Here is a 17,148-nt window from a genome sequence, read left to right as displayed (position 1 = left end):
AAAGAACAAAAATGCAACTATATGATTGTGTAGAGAGAGCAGAATGAACAGATACCGGCAAAATAGGAAATCAAGGCCCTTGAGTGGTTAATACTTTGTTTATGTCACTTCAGGAAAATGTGTTCATGTGAACACATACTCAACGCCCTTCTGTTTTTATATTTTCAAATACAGGCCAAACCCAAATGGGATTTTTTTGCCTAAATAAAACTTGTCAGAGTTGGTCCACTTACACAGGGGAAGTAAAAACAGCCTATCACACTTTCAGAATTCCAGGTAACAATGTTCAAATTCAAATAGCATTATGATAAAATAAGCCCCTTGGGCACATGCTGATTTGAATATCTATTCTCATCAAGTTCTTAGTCTGCACTTGTTCTCAGAGGAGAGATTTAGATTTAAAGTATCTTTCAAACTGAACTTGATCTATGTTTTAATAGAAAGTAGCCCTTCTCATTCCTGAAGTAAAAAGTCATAATTTCTTTGCTAACTATGTAAGCATAACTGCTTCTACTAATAGAGATGGATATTAACAAGGCAATAGCTGCTAAAAGTAACCATAACATATTTAGAATCACCAAGGTGTAAAAATTGTAGAAGCATATTGTAAGTACCACAGATATCTCAGAGTATTTGTTCACATCTTCAATTCAAATATGACTTCTGATATTTTTGCAGTAAATTTTATAATATGTTGGTTTAAAAAGTATCTATGTTTCAAAACAGTATTGAATATTGTGCTTAATAGTAGATACAATTTAGCTGCAAAAAAATATGATTTTTAAAGTGTGGCTGTCTCAATTTTAAACCTAAAGCTAAATAAACCACAGATAAGGTTACTGCTGGATTCAATGAAAAACAAATTAGGACCTTCACTACTTTTTAGAAATTTGGCTTGTTCAAAATTATTAAAATTATTTTCGATGCTAAGGAAAAAATACTGTCATATAGAACTTGCAGGAGATGGATATATGAGAAAACAATCTCTGAGCTAAAATGGAACCCAGATTTGCTTGACCAAGATTTTAGGGACATCATTACTTGAAAAACTAGAAAAATATTTAGTTAACTTGTGATGTAGAGAAGTTTTACCAGGCCTCATGCAAACTGAAAGATGAGGTTTAGGATGGAGCTATTATTAATTTGGTTTATCTTATTGCAGTCCAAATATTGACTGCTTAGATTTATTCATTTTTTCTGTGAAGGGAAGTTCTAAATTAAACACAAAATCGTTCCTCCTTCCCATTAAAAAGCATACAATTAGGAAATCAAGAGAAACAGTTTCCAATAAACAAGAGTGAATCTACCATGTTGAACCTCACAACAGATCTAAGGCCGAGTTTTTTTGTGCATCTTTCATGCTTTTGATTCAATCATTCTGGAAAAAAAATATGACTATTTGAACAAAAGAAACATTTTCAAAATACAGCTCTTGTAGATATGTAACATTTAAAATCTATCAACTGAAAATTACTTCCAAGAGCAGTGTCTAGTGTTACATTTACAAGCCCAACTGCATAAGCGTGCACCTTAGCCAGGCATTTTCACACAACAAAAATTTAGTTATTATTGAAACATTTTACCCTCAAAACATTGAGTTAGATTCATCCCAGGTGGCCTCAGTAACACAGACTGTGACTTTCCAGCCAAGTGCAAGAAAGGCATTTGAGGAGAACCTGCATCCTCTTTCCCTATGCAGCAGCCAACCACCACCACAATCTACAATAGGCTCACAGAGACAAAAAAGAAGGCTATCTATGGCATAATTTGATTTACAGCCTTTCCTGGAAGATCTCAGCTGCGTAAATCCTTATACAGCCATATGAAATGCAATATTCTCCCTCTGGAAAAGGAACAATAGTTCTGACCCCTCCTTCTCTCAGGGTGTGTTGAGGAGTAAGCCCTTGCAAAAAAAAGCTGGCCAAGGTTCAGGTTTCTTATGTCTATGCTTGGTAAAAAGGCTGTGGTGTAATGACACAAAAATTCATATTTTATCATCTTGGAAATGTATAATCACCCAAAAATTACTAGCTCAGTTAAAGTAGTTTAACAAAGCAAGAACCTGCTGAGGTATATAATTCCTTTACTCAAGGACAGATAGAAGAATTGTGGCCATTTTATGACTATTATTCTGTATGAAACATCAATTTAAGATTATATACATTTAGAAGCTTAAATGAAACATCCCGTACATGACAGATTACCTGATTACTTTGGCCTTGCCTGGGTTTTTGAAAGCTTCTGTTTAGTTGAAGAAAATTTTGCTTCAAAATATGATGGGTCACACATTATTTTCAAGGCACTGGTTTTGTCAATAAAAAGCCCAGTACCAGAAAGGTACTACATAGTACTAAAACTCTGTTTTCTTTCTATCTGTACTTAAATTATCACACAAAATATTTCAGCTAATTCTGAGTCTGACACAGTACTACAGTCAACAAAGTTTTTCTACTCAGTTGCCACAGTCACATCTTTTATACTCTTCAGTAGATCCCTTTCTTCTTATTTCTTCAACAAAGTCAGTCCCATTCAATAATCCATATTCAGACTCTCCTTTTGATAATGCTAGTTTCTGCTTCTAAACTTATTTTAAACCATCTTTCTCTTTCCTTTTATTCCTCCACTCTAAAATGACATGTAGAATTATGGTGTCATCTTTCAAATCCTTCCTGAAGATACTTTTGGTTACAATGACAGCTATGTCTGTGCACAGTCTAGATGATGTCTGTAAAATCAAAATTACATAAGTCATAAAGCAAGGTATTAAAAACTAGAAAACTGAGGAACTTGAAGTGTCTAACTGTGCTAAAAGACACAAATTTTCCTTCCTCTTGCTTCCTTTTTATGTTCTTTTCATTGTTACATCAACATAGCTTGTTTTGATTAGCTTGGAAATTCTTAATGAATGTTTTTAATCCTGTATTTGGATAACACTAAATATCAAAAGAACTCAGTCATGTTTCACATGCTCCAGTAAAAGCACTAAAAGACAGGCTTATTCCTCACAAAACCAAAATTATGTCTATTGATTTACCACTACCCTTTTCATCTCATTGGCCAACTCATAGACGGTTCAAATCCCCACCAAAGAAGCTGATAGATCAAGACTACTGTAATTTCATATTCTTAAATACCTAAAACCAAGCAAAATTATAACTGCAATTAATTTTTTCTAGTACAGCAGAATTAAAAGCATTATTTGTACTCAAGACTGAGATGACAGAATCTTTAGTCTAGACTTCCATTGTTTCCAAAGATTCAGAATTGAAATGTCACATGAATGCTTTTAAACTGTTCAGCTGTTAGGCACAATAATAGTATTTATGTATAGATAGCATTTTAAATATCCAATAATACAAGACTATGCCTCAATGGCAACATATCAGAGCCTTCTGGTCTAATTACAGGACCTATTACCAGTAAAAGGTAACAACTATTTGACTGTGCTCAAGACTATCTAGTTGTTCTGAACAGAAGAGACTAACACATACAGCTGAAACTACAAAGAATTAAGGTGGCAGATGGTAATTACTGATACTGGAAGTAAGTCTGCGTAAAGGTGGTTAGAACTTCAGTTTAATGGCTCATCTATGAGGTGTTGCACTCATGAAATAAAACTCTCTCATATTTAGATGGGAATGTGGCTCATTATGGACACATTAGAGGAAAAAAATTACTTCTTCTAAAGCACAAATATAAACTTTTCTTGTACATTTCTTTTCCAAAAAAAGACTTGATTAAGCCATGAGACAATAGACCAGAATGGCATGTGTATCACCAGATGAAAAGCCCTTTCCATATGTCTGTACATCAGAGGTGAAATTCTTATTTCCATTTCATTATTTTTTCAAATTATTACTGAATAAATAATGGATATTTATTTGACATTTTAATTCACAGTATTATCATCATGAGACACAGGATTTAATCCACAAGTCTGATTCTGAGTTTTTGCATGTAGAAAAATAGAAAAGGAGAGACTGTAAGTTAAATATACAAATTCAGTTTAAGATGTAAAGTTTTAAAATTCTGCTGCAATCTACGTAACTCCAGCAAGATATGTAAAATTATCTCTCTAGCATAGATTATTCCTGCCCTTCCACTAGAAGCAAGTGAAGGAGAAGAGAATGAATGCCAGTTACATATGCCATTTGACAACTTCAAAGCACTACCCACTACAACAGATGCAATACTCCAATTGCATACATTGGTCACCAGTTTTCAAAGCGGTTATGTAAGTAAGTAAGAAGATTCTGAAATCATGGTCTCTGTTATCAGTTGATAATATTTAAATCTGTCTCAGTAATAATTAGAAATAATCAGAAAATTATCTACTCACAAGAATGATATTTCACTGCACTAATCACAAAGATGCAAAAACACTTCATTTGTATACTCCTTTTACATCAAAGTATTAATATAAATGTGGTAGTCATAGCAGCCTGATTATATGGCCAGGACAAGTTACAATTCTGAAGTAAAAGAGAAAAGACTGTTACCATTCTCTCAACTTTGCTCTGCTGTGATGTCTGTTTCACAAATTTGTCTTTGTAGGAAAAAACTGAGCAAGATATAATTGTTCTGAGCTGTGGTGTTTAGTCCAACTACTAGGTCTGAGACCAGTGTCATTATAAAACTGTCTGTGAAGCAGCATTCCCAGAATCCCAAACAGTGATCAATACTAAACAGCTTCACCAAGTTTTCAATTTTTAAATGAAAATCACTTTTTTATGTACTGAAGACTGTTTGTTTGAAATGATTGTAAAAGCTGTAAAATTATATGCAACTGAGTGAGAAATGATCCTGGAAGCACGTGATGTTTAATTACATGCCAAGAAGAAATTACACAGGTTTTCTTTTTCCCTTTATACAAAGGTTTGTTTAACCATCTCAAATTCTGTTCCTGAGCCACCTACTACTTCTGTGTCTTTCAGTTTATTTTGTTACATATGTTTTTGTACCTCTTCCTCCATATAGGATACGCTTCAAATCCTGACTGCTTCTGTCATTAACCCACTGACATTTTACAGTTAACGCACTCTTCCCAAGACTGTTTTTTACCTAGAACTGAGTCAGATTTCAATGTTCTGTGTATTAAGTCCAGTGTCTTAACCAGTTACATGCTTAATTTTCTGGAGCTGGAATGGGAAACAAGAAGTGTTTTTCAGTAATAAAGCAATTATTCTTGAAATAAACATGTCCAAAAGTACAAACTCTGTGTGTGTGTGCATGTGTGTGTGTGTATACATATATATTTGCAGAGTATACCACTATTCTTTTGATCTACCAGCCTCTAAGTTCTGATGCTACATTCTGAACTGCTACCAAAACAACACACAAATCTTAATTCAAACATTTATTTGCAGAACAAAGATATCCAGATCTCAAAAATCATAGTAATGACCTAACTGTCCAAATACATGCTGGGAGCAGAACATGCAAGTAACACTAAAAATATTATTCCATACAATGTTCAGTGAAGGAGAATGTGTACAATGGGCAAATGCTATTAAGACTTGTATGCTTTTAAAGGACATCAGTTACAACATAAATTTGCAGGTTCTTCAGAAATCAATGAACTTTTCCAGAAAATTATAAATTAAATAGATCAGGGTAATTTTCAGGTATTTACACTCACAGCCACTAGATATGAAAGTAAATCATGTTGTTTTTCAATACCCCTCTTTACTGTTTATTTAAAGCGATACTGTTCCATTAGTCCTTTTGTGATGAAGAAGTGATCCGATTTAAGAGATCACTTACAAAACAAGTGGCCTCAGACATCTTCAGAAGGTAAAAAAAAATGAAAATACACACATATATGAAATCATTCCTCATATTTTCCATATATTTTGAGTATTATTTTGATTTCCATCAAAAGAAAACATATACTGTAGCCAAGTGTCTCAAGATTCAGAAGGACAGTCTTGTATTTTACGTCTAATGTACTACTTATATTGTTAGATCAGTACTTGTTGGATTGCATCATTTTTAAAGGCTTGTCAATGGAGTAAGAAGGCAAGACTTTATATCCTTCAATGTAAACTGAATACATTCATCAATTCTTCATTTATAAAAATGACTGAAAATAGTTTTAGTAAATACTTAGAGACTTCACTGTTTTCCTAAGATTTTATGGAGGACACAATATATTAGAAGAGCTTAGGTATTAGAAATGTTTAAAATCAATTCTAAATCTCCTATGGCAATCACTCTAAGCCACTATGAAACTTACATACAAAAAAAGAGAAAAATTTCCTAAACAAAATCTGAATTCTTTACTACAAATGTTGACAACATATTTCTAGAGTTCAAAACATCCCTTTCCCCCTCCCACTCTTCACTTTTCTCATTAAAGATGCCACAGTGCTATGAAAACATGTTTTAAAAAGTCCTAAGGGAAAAGTTTCCTAGGGTCTTTGAAATTCCTCCTTTTCCTATTTCTTTACGGATTTCTAACACCAACACTGTTCCTGTAGTTTCTCAAAAAAAAGGAAAAAAAAAAAATACCCTCTAGGTATAATCTTTCGATTTTCTATTACACTTCTCAGGCTCTTTTTGGTTTTTGAATACAAACTGAAACATGCAGTTATATTATTAACTGTATTTTAGTTTTAGTTAATCTTTTAGTGTGAAGAAATAGATGGCATTCAACCGTTCTACTGAACATACTTATAAGAATCACTGAAATAACCTGCAAATATTTTTAGTTTTATCTCTTTTCTTAATTTACGTCTTTTAAAATTTACCTGTAGGCACAAACAAAACCAAACAAACAGAAAACCAAGCCAAACCAAACAAACAAAGAAAGCATTTCTTCCATTTCCTATCTCTATGATAAAAAGCACAGGGCAAGGACCTATCCCCTATCTACATGAGAAATTCACTGCAATATAAACCCTGCCTCCATTTCTCCCGTTTCAAGCAAATATTTTAATACAATCATGTTAAGCTAGGGATTCCAAAATTTTCATCACAAAATCCAGCTGGATTTTAGAATACTTGTTACAAGATAATTTTGATTAAGCTGTTAAACGTTTGGCCACATTGACTTAGATGAGTCAAAGTGTTCAGAGACATAGGATCATATTACAGGCAGCCTAAAACCAGCTTTGGGCTAGTCTGTTTAGTTTAACAGATCCCATTACAAAATCAAGTGTTGCTCCACCACCTGCTTCCTAAAGGAGGAAGCACTTTCCATCATGCAAGTGATGAGGTATATCCGTTCACATTCTGTCTCCTATCTCCTCAAATTCTGTTTTCCTGTATTTTTGTTTCATTTTTCTCCTTGATTCTTCCTCCGCCTCTAAGACCATTCTTGCTATGAAGAATTATAGTAAGAAATCACCAGAACTTTTAATGTAATCATAGCCAAGAGTCACTGTACAAATTACTCTCTTGGAAGCACTGAATACCAATGCTAAGAATTGTCTAGCATCAGAACCAGAAAATCCACTCAGCACAACCATCTCTGATGTTTCCAGAAAAAGAAGTCATGAATTTTTCTAAACATTTCAACCAGATGTATGCCAAGATATTGAGTTACTGGATTGTTCTCCTGCATGTTCTTCACTTAAGAAACAACTCTGCTTATGACTGGTGGTGATGAAAGGTCATGCACCCTAAACCATTGTGTGCAGTATCCCTACACTGCTTGCATCAATTTGAATAAACATGGTCTGTATTTAAAATGCTCCTACAAATACTAGGTTTGACAACTGGTAACTACTATAGCCCTCTTTAATAATTAATATCCACAAAATTATGACAGGTGACAATAACTTACTTTTAAAGTACTTGTATTCAACACAAGCACTATTATGGATGACTTAAACTTGGAGCGAAAAGATTTGTGAAAAGGCATATGACCTTCTTCCTACTACAATGGCCATCCCCTAATTAAGCAATGCATCTGATAGTCATTAACAGGAATGAGATAATGAATCACTTTCTCTCTTCTTTGTTAATTTGCTGTAACCAAGCGGCTAATGGATGTCAGAGCTGAGTGATTGCACTGATTATAGTGATTTATAGTTGCAACAAAACAATTTAAAAGCATTCTGATTATTCATGTTAAAGATGCTTTATGTTTTGTTTACTAAATGTTTTATGTTCCCCCTCATGCCCCTCTACACACAATAAGACAGGTCTTGCTGGAAAACTTGAAAGTTCTAAGATTTTTTTTTATTGTTTCAGAGTAAGGCATTTCATTTTGTTTATAAAAAAAAGTTTACCCAGTAGAAATGAAAAGCCTTAGGGTGGAAAGAGAACTTCAGTGGTGCCTAGTTCAAAAGAAGACGGAAATAAGAGGAAATAAGGCAAACTTCAAGCCACTTACCTTAGGGCTCCCAGTCCCTTCCTCATTCTCTGCAGACACATCAGTAGCCAGTATCTCTGCTTTGATGATATCCAGAGCCCTAAGAATCCAGCTGTGTTGCCGTTTGATTTGCCTCTGTAGTTCCTTCCATTGACTTGCAATCATTTGCAGCATGTCCTTCAGTCCTTCTCCAAAATGAACAGGAAAAAAGAAAAGCTGTAAACTCAACATCATCTTTAAATATTGTCCTTTATTCAAATAATTAGCAGGATACTTAAAATAATAAATGCAATAAGAGGTTTTAATGTGTTTTCTTATCAATAAATCTAAGCTTTACTATTGTTCATCCTGGAAAACAATGCTATAGAGACAAACACTTCTTTTAGCCATCATGTTAAATTTTGATTGAGTTTCAGCTGACAATTTCAAGAGAAAAACTCCACATAAACTGTCATTTCTCTGCAGTAGGGAACGCTGCAGAGAAATCTCTCCCTCTAATGTCCAGTCTTTGTCTTGAAACATTTTGTAATCCTCCAAAGATATTTTTCTTACCTCCATCCGTTTCCTTCATATATATCCTGTAATTTACACGTTACCATTTCCTACATTTGTGATGACATGCACTACCCTCCTTAGCTATGGCTTCTCTTTTTGGAACTATACATAAAAGTCAGTAATTTCCTATGGCTTTCATGTTACACAGATATGTCTGATGCTGTGAAACAATAGAGGCACACATATAACATGATGAGAAACGAATAACTTGAACCTGGATGAAAAGCATGTTAAGTAGGCCAAAATTAAGATGGCATTCCATAGCAGTATTTGCTGATTAAAATGCTATTAGCAGACAAGTCACGCAAACATCTAAAAATATAGGAGGTGGTAGGGATAAAGGGAAATCAGAATGTCTCTCTTCCTCCTCTCAATTTAAGGCCTCTGAAGAAAAAGACTAGTCTAACCAAAGGAAAAAGGTATTTTTAATTTTAATCTAGTCCTCATAAATATATTTAAATCAATGTAAGAATTAGTTTAAGTGGTACAATAAAGCTTTACCAATCCAATTACTCATGCAGCATATGTAAATACATATATATATATTTGAAATCCTAGTTCATTATCTTAATATTATTTCCATAGCACCTACATCAAAGAATATGTCAGTGTGAAGTTTTCAGTGATGTGATTTCAATTGAAACTCAGTCGAACAGCAAGACCAAAATAAAATGAACAGACTATTTGCAGGCAGTATTTCATTTTATAAGTATCACTGCATTGTATGCAGTATATGAAACATTTATAAATCTTGAAGGTCAATCTGATAATGTAAATATTAATAATACATAAGGAAGTGAATATATGCAGTAATTTACAGCAATGCTTCTTCATTCTTTAATAGTCTGGAGACATAAAGACTTGCAATATTTCAGAAGGATTTACCTGATTTGTGAGATACAATAAGCTCAAGAAGTTGGCGTCCTTCCTCTACCACTGCTTCTTTCAAAGCACAGTGGCTATCTACATTCAACTTAAAACTCTGCAGAAATAAAAGAAAAGGAAAAAAAAGGGGGGGGGGGGGAACCTCAGCATCAGACATTGAAGAGGCAGTTATCATAAAACACACATACAAAATTACTTGCTGTTTTTTATCAAGAACCACATCCCAATTCACCCAATAGCCAAAATAATTTGTGATACTAAAAGCTATTGATATTTTGGATCTGGGCTCAAAATGTTTCCATTAGATCAGCAAAGTGCATCTGTGTTGAAACAGCTGACAAATCTAGACATTCATTAGGTTTTATGAAAAGTCACAACCCGTAGGCTATATCTGGAGTAACAGTGTTCTATAAAATACACTAAATTTATGCCACCACATATGAGCTCTGTTTTTTTCAGAGTTCTTTGAAATGTTGGTGATAGCACTATTTATGAAACCATAAAAAAATTACAACATTGAATATATCAGCCTTATGTGCACTTATACAAATCTATTAATATTGTGTTCCTGAGTTAACTCTCATATCCATTTTCAAGGAACATATCAGGCTGCTTTAGATCTCTGCATTCTTAATTTGTAAAGCAACTATTTTTAAACCTTTTTTTCCCTAATATTTTTAGTAGTCTGCAAAGGATCTCTATTTCAACAGTCAATAAAATATTTTATTTCTTTTTTTATTATTATTTTATTTTTACAAATTGCATTAATATCTAGTGATAAAGGATCTGGAAACATGATCTACTATATGTTATGCCATTTACTACACCAATGATAACTTGGATAAACTTTTTAATCATATTCCAGACCTTCTCACTATACTTGACTGTAAGAAACAGAAACAAAGTACAATAGAGAAAAGGATACTTGCTGTATTTAATCATAAGTAGTGTGCAGACCTAAACTGCATACAGGCAACATATTTTCTCTTTGAAATGTCTATGGATTAAATGGAAACAATATTTGACCACTTGGAAAAAAAGAGCTTTTCTTTCTCTTGGGAATAAGTTAACTGGCAGAGATGAAAGGAGTCTTTGCAAGTGCACATTCATAGCTTCTGGTTTTTATAAAACTTTATACTTCTTCAAATGGTAGTCACCATGCTAGAAATGGAGTGATAGGTAGCACAGAATACTCAAGAGCCCTCAATTCTTAAGGAAGCAACCATTTTCTTTCCTAACCCTTGCAGTGAGGTTGATTGGCATAGCAAAAAAAAAAAAAATATTGCCAGAAAAGTAATAAAATAAGGTACTTCTATTGTAATTTTTCATGCTTGAAAAAGGTATGTTGCTCAGACAGAGTGATAACAGTTTTTCAGGCAGCATTGTACCTGACAGTGACAGAATGTTTTTGAGAATTTTCCATTCGAATAAAGTGCAATAAACAGAAGTTTTTCTACCTTTAGCATTTTTATTAGCCCAATTCTCCTTGTAGGGACATCTGAATACACTGTTTTGTACCAGCTCCTGAACAACTGGGCCAGTCAAGAGGTTAAAAAGGAAAAAAGATGCCTAGTTTTTGTCTGTGCCTTTCTTAAATCTAGTTTTATGAACCCAAATCTACAAGTTCTTTTTCTTTCATAAGAGCATGTCTGAACAAGCACTGACAATATTTAATTTACTGTTTACTTAAAACAGGCTTGTACTGAATAGTTTGTAATCATGCACTTCACAGGAAATGCACTATGCGTGTGCCTCACACAGCAAAAAGAACCTAAAGGACCTGAGAGTAGGTTGTGTAATTTCATATAATTGAAGTTGAGTATAGATGCAGCTGGATGTGGCAGTGTCTCAAGATGATGTGGATGTGTTTGATAGGAAAATTGGAAAAGATGAGGTATTCTCTTTCATTAGGAAAAAAAAAAAGACACTTGCTGTCCTAGAAAAGATTCATTTAACATAACGCACCAGATACCACAATACAGCTTGATTTTCAGGTGCACCTATTAACCAGTAATAATGTTAAACTGAAGAAGCAAAATAAGATGAATAAAGATGGGGCCAAACTTTTGGTTTCTGACTAGCAATATTCTCCTTGTGCAAAATTCTTATTTTATGGAAAAATTATGAGTGGCACAAATGTCATGAACATGCATGAAATTTAGCAGAAATAAACTTTTCCCAGCAGAGAGGCAGCATGTCATGGTTTAACCCTAGCCAGAAACTAAGCATAACACACAGCCTCTCACTTACTCTGCACTCAGTGGGATAGGGAAAAGTATCAGAAGGGTAAAAGCAAGAAAATTTGTGGGTTAAGATAAAGACAGTTTTATAGGACAAGTAAAAGCTGTGCACACACGCAAAGCAAAATGAGAAATTCATTCACCATTTCCCATTGTTCAGCCATCCACGGGAAAGTGGGGCTTCATCACACGTAATGGTGACTTGGGAAGACAAATGCTGCAACTCCAAACATCCCCCACTTCCTCCTTCTTCCCCCAAATTTAGGTACTGAGCATAATGTCATATGGCATGGAATACCTCTTTGGTCACTCAGGGTCAGCTGTCACAGCTGTGTCTGTATCCAAGTCCTTGTGCATCCCCTGCCTACTTGCTGGTGGCCTGGTACAAGGAGCAGAAAAAGCCTTGGCTCTGTGCAAGCACTGCTCAGCAGTAACTGAAACTTCCCTGTATTACCAATACAAAGCTATAACATGGCCCCATACTACCTTCTAGGAAGAAAATTAACCCTATCCCATCCAAAATCAGCAAACATTAAAGGAGAGAACCATTAATAAATAAACAGAAGCAAATGTGGATGTGGTGCAGTATGAGTTTTGAATTTAGAATTATACATGTATATATAATTTCTAGTCATTCCTATGGAAAAAGAACTGGACAAGGAACAGTGGAAGGAATAGCCTTCAATCAATGCTCAAGGTTTCTCATACCTGAGGGGCTGAAAATATGACACATGAAAAAGACAAGAGTTGAAGATGTAACAAGTAATACCTGTATATACAATGGAGAAATGCAAATTTGCACAGCTAAAGATAAAATCAGACCAAATATTTGGAATGAAGGAAGACCTTCAAACACAGAGGTCCCCTCCCATCCTGGATATTTCCTGTTCCCTACCGTTTACTTATGGCATTTGGAAAATTGTAACTCTAACAGCGTGTGACCCAGGTACTCTGCTCCCCTCCTCCTCTGATCTTTCCTGATAATGAATGGAGCCTTTGCATGTGAAGAGAGGAAAGAAGAGGAGGGAAGTCAATTAATCAAAGCCATTTTTCCAGGCACATTTGCAGCTATAGAGCAGTCTAAATATCACACATAAGCACGTATACATTATGGAAAATGCATGTGCATTGGCCTGACAGCAGCTTTTTAAACAACACATTAATGTCATCCCTAGAACTACAGTGTATAAAATGTAGTTTACAAGCTGCAACAAGCAAAATTTCCTTACAAAGCTCTCTTCACTTTTGTGATCACCATGTACCTATATATAAGTATCAACTGCCCTTATTTAGCAAGAAAGGAAAAGTGAAGTAGGAATCATGTGATTTTGGAAAAACTACATGATTATAATAAATGAAATTTAAACATCAATGGTGTAAATATAAGGCAACAGGAGTGATATCTTCTGCTGATGGAATGGGGCAAAGAAGCCCAGCCTTCACAAAATGAAGGCATCCTCTGACTTTCAGGAAACTTATTGATCCAGAAGATTACAATAGTACAGTCCATGGGTTAAAAAAGCAGCACCTCCTGACCTATGCTGGACTCTGAACACATTAAAAATAAAAGAGCACTTTCCCAGAATATAGTAATCTCTTCCTTTTATGTTACTTTTCTGGACAAGTGGGGATAAAAAGAAAACTGTAAAAAAAAATTTAAGTTGTTCATAGGATTTATTTGATGGTTGTAGCTACTTAAATTTAGGAAGCTTCTATTGTGTAGGTATCCTACACTGTGTACACATATTGAGCTCTGATATGCAACATTCCCCCTTCTGTTCTTAGAAAATCTTTATAATTTGGTAAAACACCCAGGTCTTTACCTATTCATATCTGCAGAAAGGACAGATAACTAGAATTTGTTTGTTTGTTTGTTTCCAGAGGCACAAAGACTTACTATAAGCATAATTTTTTCAACTCATAATGTATCAGTTGATTGTTTCTGTACTGCCTCTGAAACACAAATCAGTAACTAGGTATTATGTGAACTTACAACGTATACATAAATATAGGTTAGTCTGGATGACACAGCAGTTTACACCTGCTGTCAGGTTAATACAATGTATTAAAAGAAATATCTTAATTTTCTCAGTTCAGTACACTATCAGATTGTGTGGTGCACTGGGGTACCCCTGAAAGAGAATTTTCATTAGGCTAATTTTTTATATTTTTGAATACCTTTATGAATAATATTACTGTTTCTAGAGTGTTTATTTTTTAGAGCAATAGTACAGACACCTAAAAATTATCTGCCTTGGATTCTACGGTTTCAGAATTTGAAAAAGGAAGATTAATTTTAAATTTCCTAATAGTGTTTTTGAGAAATCTACACTACTGAAATATGGACTTCTATATTTAGGTATAGTTGCACATATAATTTGGCTAAGAATGTAGCACTTTTAATTATAACACCTACTGTGACAGATATAATTCAATTGTGAAATTTAGAATAATGGGAACAGTTGCTGGTAGAAAAGATACAGGATGCCCACTTCATTTGTCTTAAAGGGAATATGACTTTAAACAATTCCAGAAAAATTATTTTTAAATGCTTAATGTACATGTACTTTTGCAAGTCTATTGCTCCTGGCACAGTTACCTTCCAATAATTTGCTATGACAAAATACCAAGATATCAAGTTCTGAACTCAATTTTTGATCATGGAATGGCAGCTGTCTATTTTCTTCTTCTTTTTTCTTCCTTCAGCATTTTTGATGACATAGAAAGTCTCTGTTTGGACAGTTCCTATTATTTAAAAATTTGAGTTAATAATTTAAGTTAATAATTTGAGTTAATAACCTAATAAGCCAGGTAATAACCTAGTGGTATTTTCAGATTCATGAATACTACCTACCAATGATATTCAGTAAATCAAAAAAAGAACTACTGTGTAAGTTGTACTTATATTAACATGGAAATGGTTATACATTTAGCTTCTAGTAAAGCCTCACTTTTTAAATTAAGCTTACTTAGTATGAAATAAGCACCACTAGGACATGTTTTTCTGGGAACTAAATATTACATGTGAAATGGTTTCAGTCAATGTCTCCTTTGTTCATGTTTTCCTGGGTGTCTAGAAAGAATTTTTAATTTTCTTCTTTTCTTTTAAGCTGCATTTTCATCTGACTGACATTCCACCTGCTAAAAGGAATACAAGCACCATGGCAATCCTTTATGCAGCTCCATAGGCAAGGTTGAGTCTTACAATAACAGGGATTCTACGTTTACTTTTTAAGGAGAGTGTGATGAACCCTCCTCTGAAGTAGCAGCACCTGCTATGTGTTTTTTCATCTCATTTTGAAACTTAGAACACATCCCCCCTATAGCAATGATGACCAAGAGGCCAATTATCACCAAATGCTAAACCTTTAATGCCTAACCATCATTTGCCTTAGATGAACCACACACTTTCTTCTGTAACCAGTGGAAACTGTTAGGTATTTTTTAAGAGTGAATAGGTAGTGGAAAGCAGATTTGGTCTTCTACCCTCTGCAGTAATATGAAGACTTTAAAAGATAAAATCGTTTGAGTTTCTCCAGGGCCAATTCCTTCCACTGGCCTCAACCGGCAGATAAAAATGGGCAAAATAGCTATTTAACTTTTTATGTTGATTCACAATATCTAAAATGTCTTTAAAACTGACATAAAACTGGGAACCTCACTACTGAAATCCCATAATCATCATGTGATTCGGGCATTGTGCTACTGTAGATGTAGATCAGATGTAAGATGGTTTGACCGCACAGATAAATTCTCTAAGTTTATCATTCATCTAAACATATTAACTGAAAACTTTGAGGTCAAAATGCTTAGTAATGAGCTAACTATAGCAACTCTGGGAATGATTTTACCTTCTGATGATTCATATGCATTCTCCATCTTTCACTGGATCTTTATGTACTTTTTGTCTGGGAGGAATCAACAACATTTACAAGGAGACAAACTGTTGAGTGTTTGGTGAACAACAAGCAAAATTTCTTTAGAAGTGGAAATGGTGAAACAAAGAAGAAATAAACAAGACTAAGTGTTGATTAAAAGAAAGGACATGTCTGGTTTTGTCTGTTTTATATTTCATGAATCTGAACACCAAGCAGAAAGAAGACTTAGTACAGTATTAGAAGGCATAGTAGACGAGACTAAAGGAGTTAAATTAAGAAGGAGATAATTTAAGACAAATATGAAATTTCCCATGGAAGTCAGATCTATTAGATTGTATAATAACCTCCTAAGGGAAAAAGTGAAAGCCTGGATCCTTTGAGACCATTAAATCTAGACTGGATAAAAATGTGGGAGTAAGGGCTGCAAATACACTGACAGAGCAGCAACCTAGCTCTGTCACGTGGCCACTGAAATTGTGTTGAATGTGCAAAACTAAATACGAAGAGGCAGGCTCTACTCCAGCAGTCCCACAGTAATTCATACTTTTGTAAAATTATCTCACCCCTTTCTTCTCTGTCACAGCTTCTGCCATACTGGTAATAAACAATCAATGGGGTTTTCCCCTTTATTACGTCTTAAACATGAATAACCCACTCTTCCTCACATTAAATGTTTTAGGTCTCTCAGTTTCTGTTTCTCACTCCTCATTGTGTTTGCCACCTTTTAGGTAATTTTGCCAAGTTTTGAATGCATTATTTTAGATGTTAAGAAAAAAGATAGCCCAACTCTCCAGGATGCCTATTTTGCAGATTTAGAAGACATACAGGCTACTTTTGCAGATATTTTTTATTTCAAAGTCACATAAATTCTTCTGCTGCCACCATTATTTTTTCTGTATTTCACTATGTAAATTTCTCTTTGATTGTGTCTGTCCAAACATATTTCATTCTCAAAAAAAAAGTACACATGAGGCTTCCTAAATTGAATCTCCGTTTGTCTATTGTCAAGAGACAGCAACGGAAGAAGACAGGCAGGAAATGGCATGGGTAAAATTACTAAACAGTGAAACAATTGCTAAGTTGCCATAATCATAGCGAATTGCACACGCAGCCCACTGTACGCAATTGCCCTTAATAATTTCTTGCCTTCTTGAGATATTCAGAAAATAATCTGCAGAAACCACAGTTTCCTGATTTGTTGTTCTGTCTTATTTTACACATTTCTAAGTACATCTCTTCCACCCAGAGACACACCATGCTCAAAAACTATTTA

At 34.3% G+C, this 17,148-nt stretch overlaps 1 protein-coding gene across 6 annotated transcripts in view; it reads right to left on the bottom strand.

Annotated features, from left to right (window-relative positions):
* AKAP6 (A-kinase anchoring protein 6) overlaps positions 1 to 17,148 on the bottom strand; it is a 258,501-nt gene that overhangs the window by 130,537 nt on the left and 110,816 nt on the right. For 5 of the 6 annotated variants that reach the window (XM_030274631.4, XM_030274630.4, XM_030274629.4 and 2 more), the window contains 2 exons: positions 9,758 to 9,854; positions 8,339 to 8,505 (listed from right to left, as the gene is read on the bottom strand). In XM_030274631.4, the coding sequence (XP_030130491.4) occupies positions 8,339 to 8,505; positions 9,758 to 9,854 (264 nt within the window). The remainder of the gene's footprint in view (positions 1 to 8,338; positions 8,506 to 9,757; positions 9,855 to 17,148) is intronic. The other variant, XM_012574183.5, reaches the window with a different exon arrangement.

This window comes from Taeniopygia guttata, chromosome 5 (assembly GCF_048771995.1).
Source record: "Taeniopygia guttata chromosome 5, bTaeGut7.mat, whole genome shotgun sequence".
Lineage (NCBI taxonomy): Eukaryota > Metazoa > Chordata > Aves > Passeriformes > Estrildidae > Taeniopygia > Taeniopygia guttata.
This window is presented reverse-complemented; position numbering and strand designations above follow the sequence as displayed.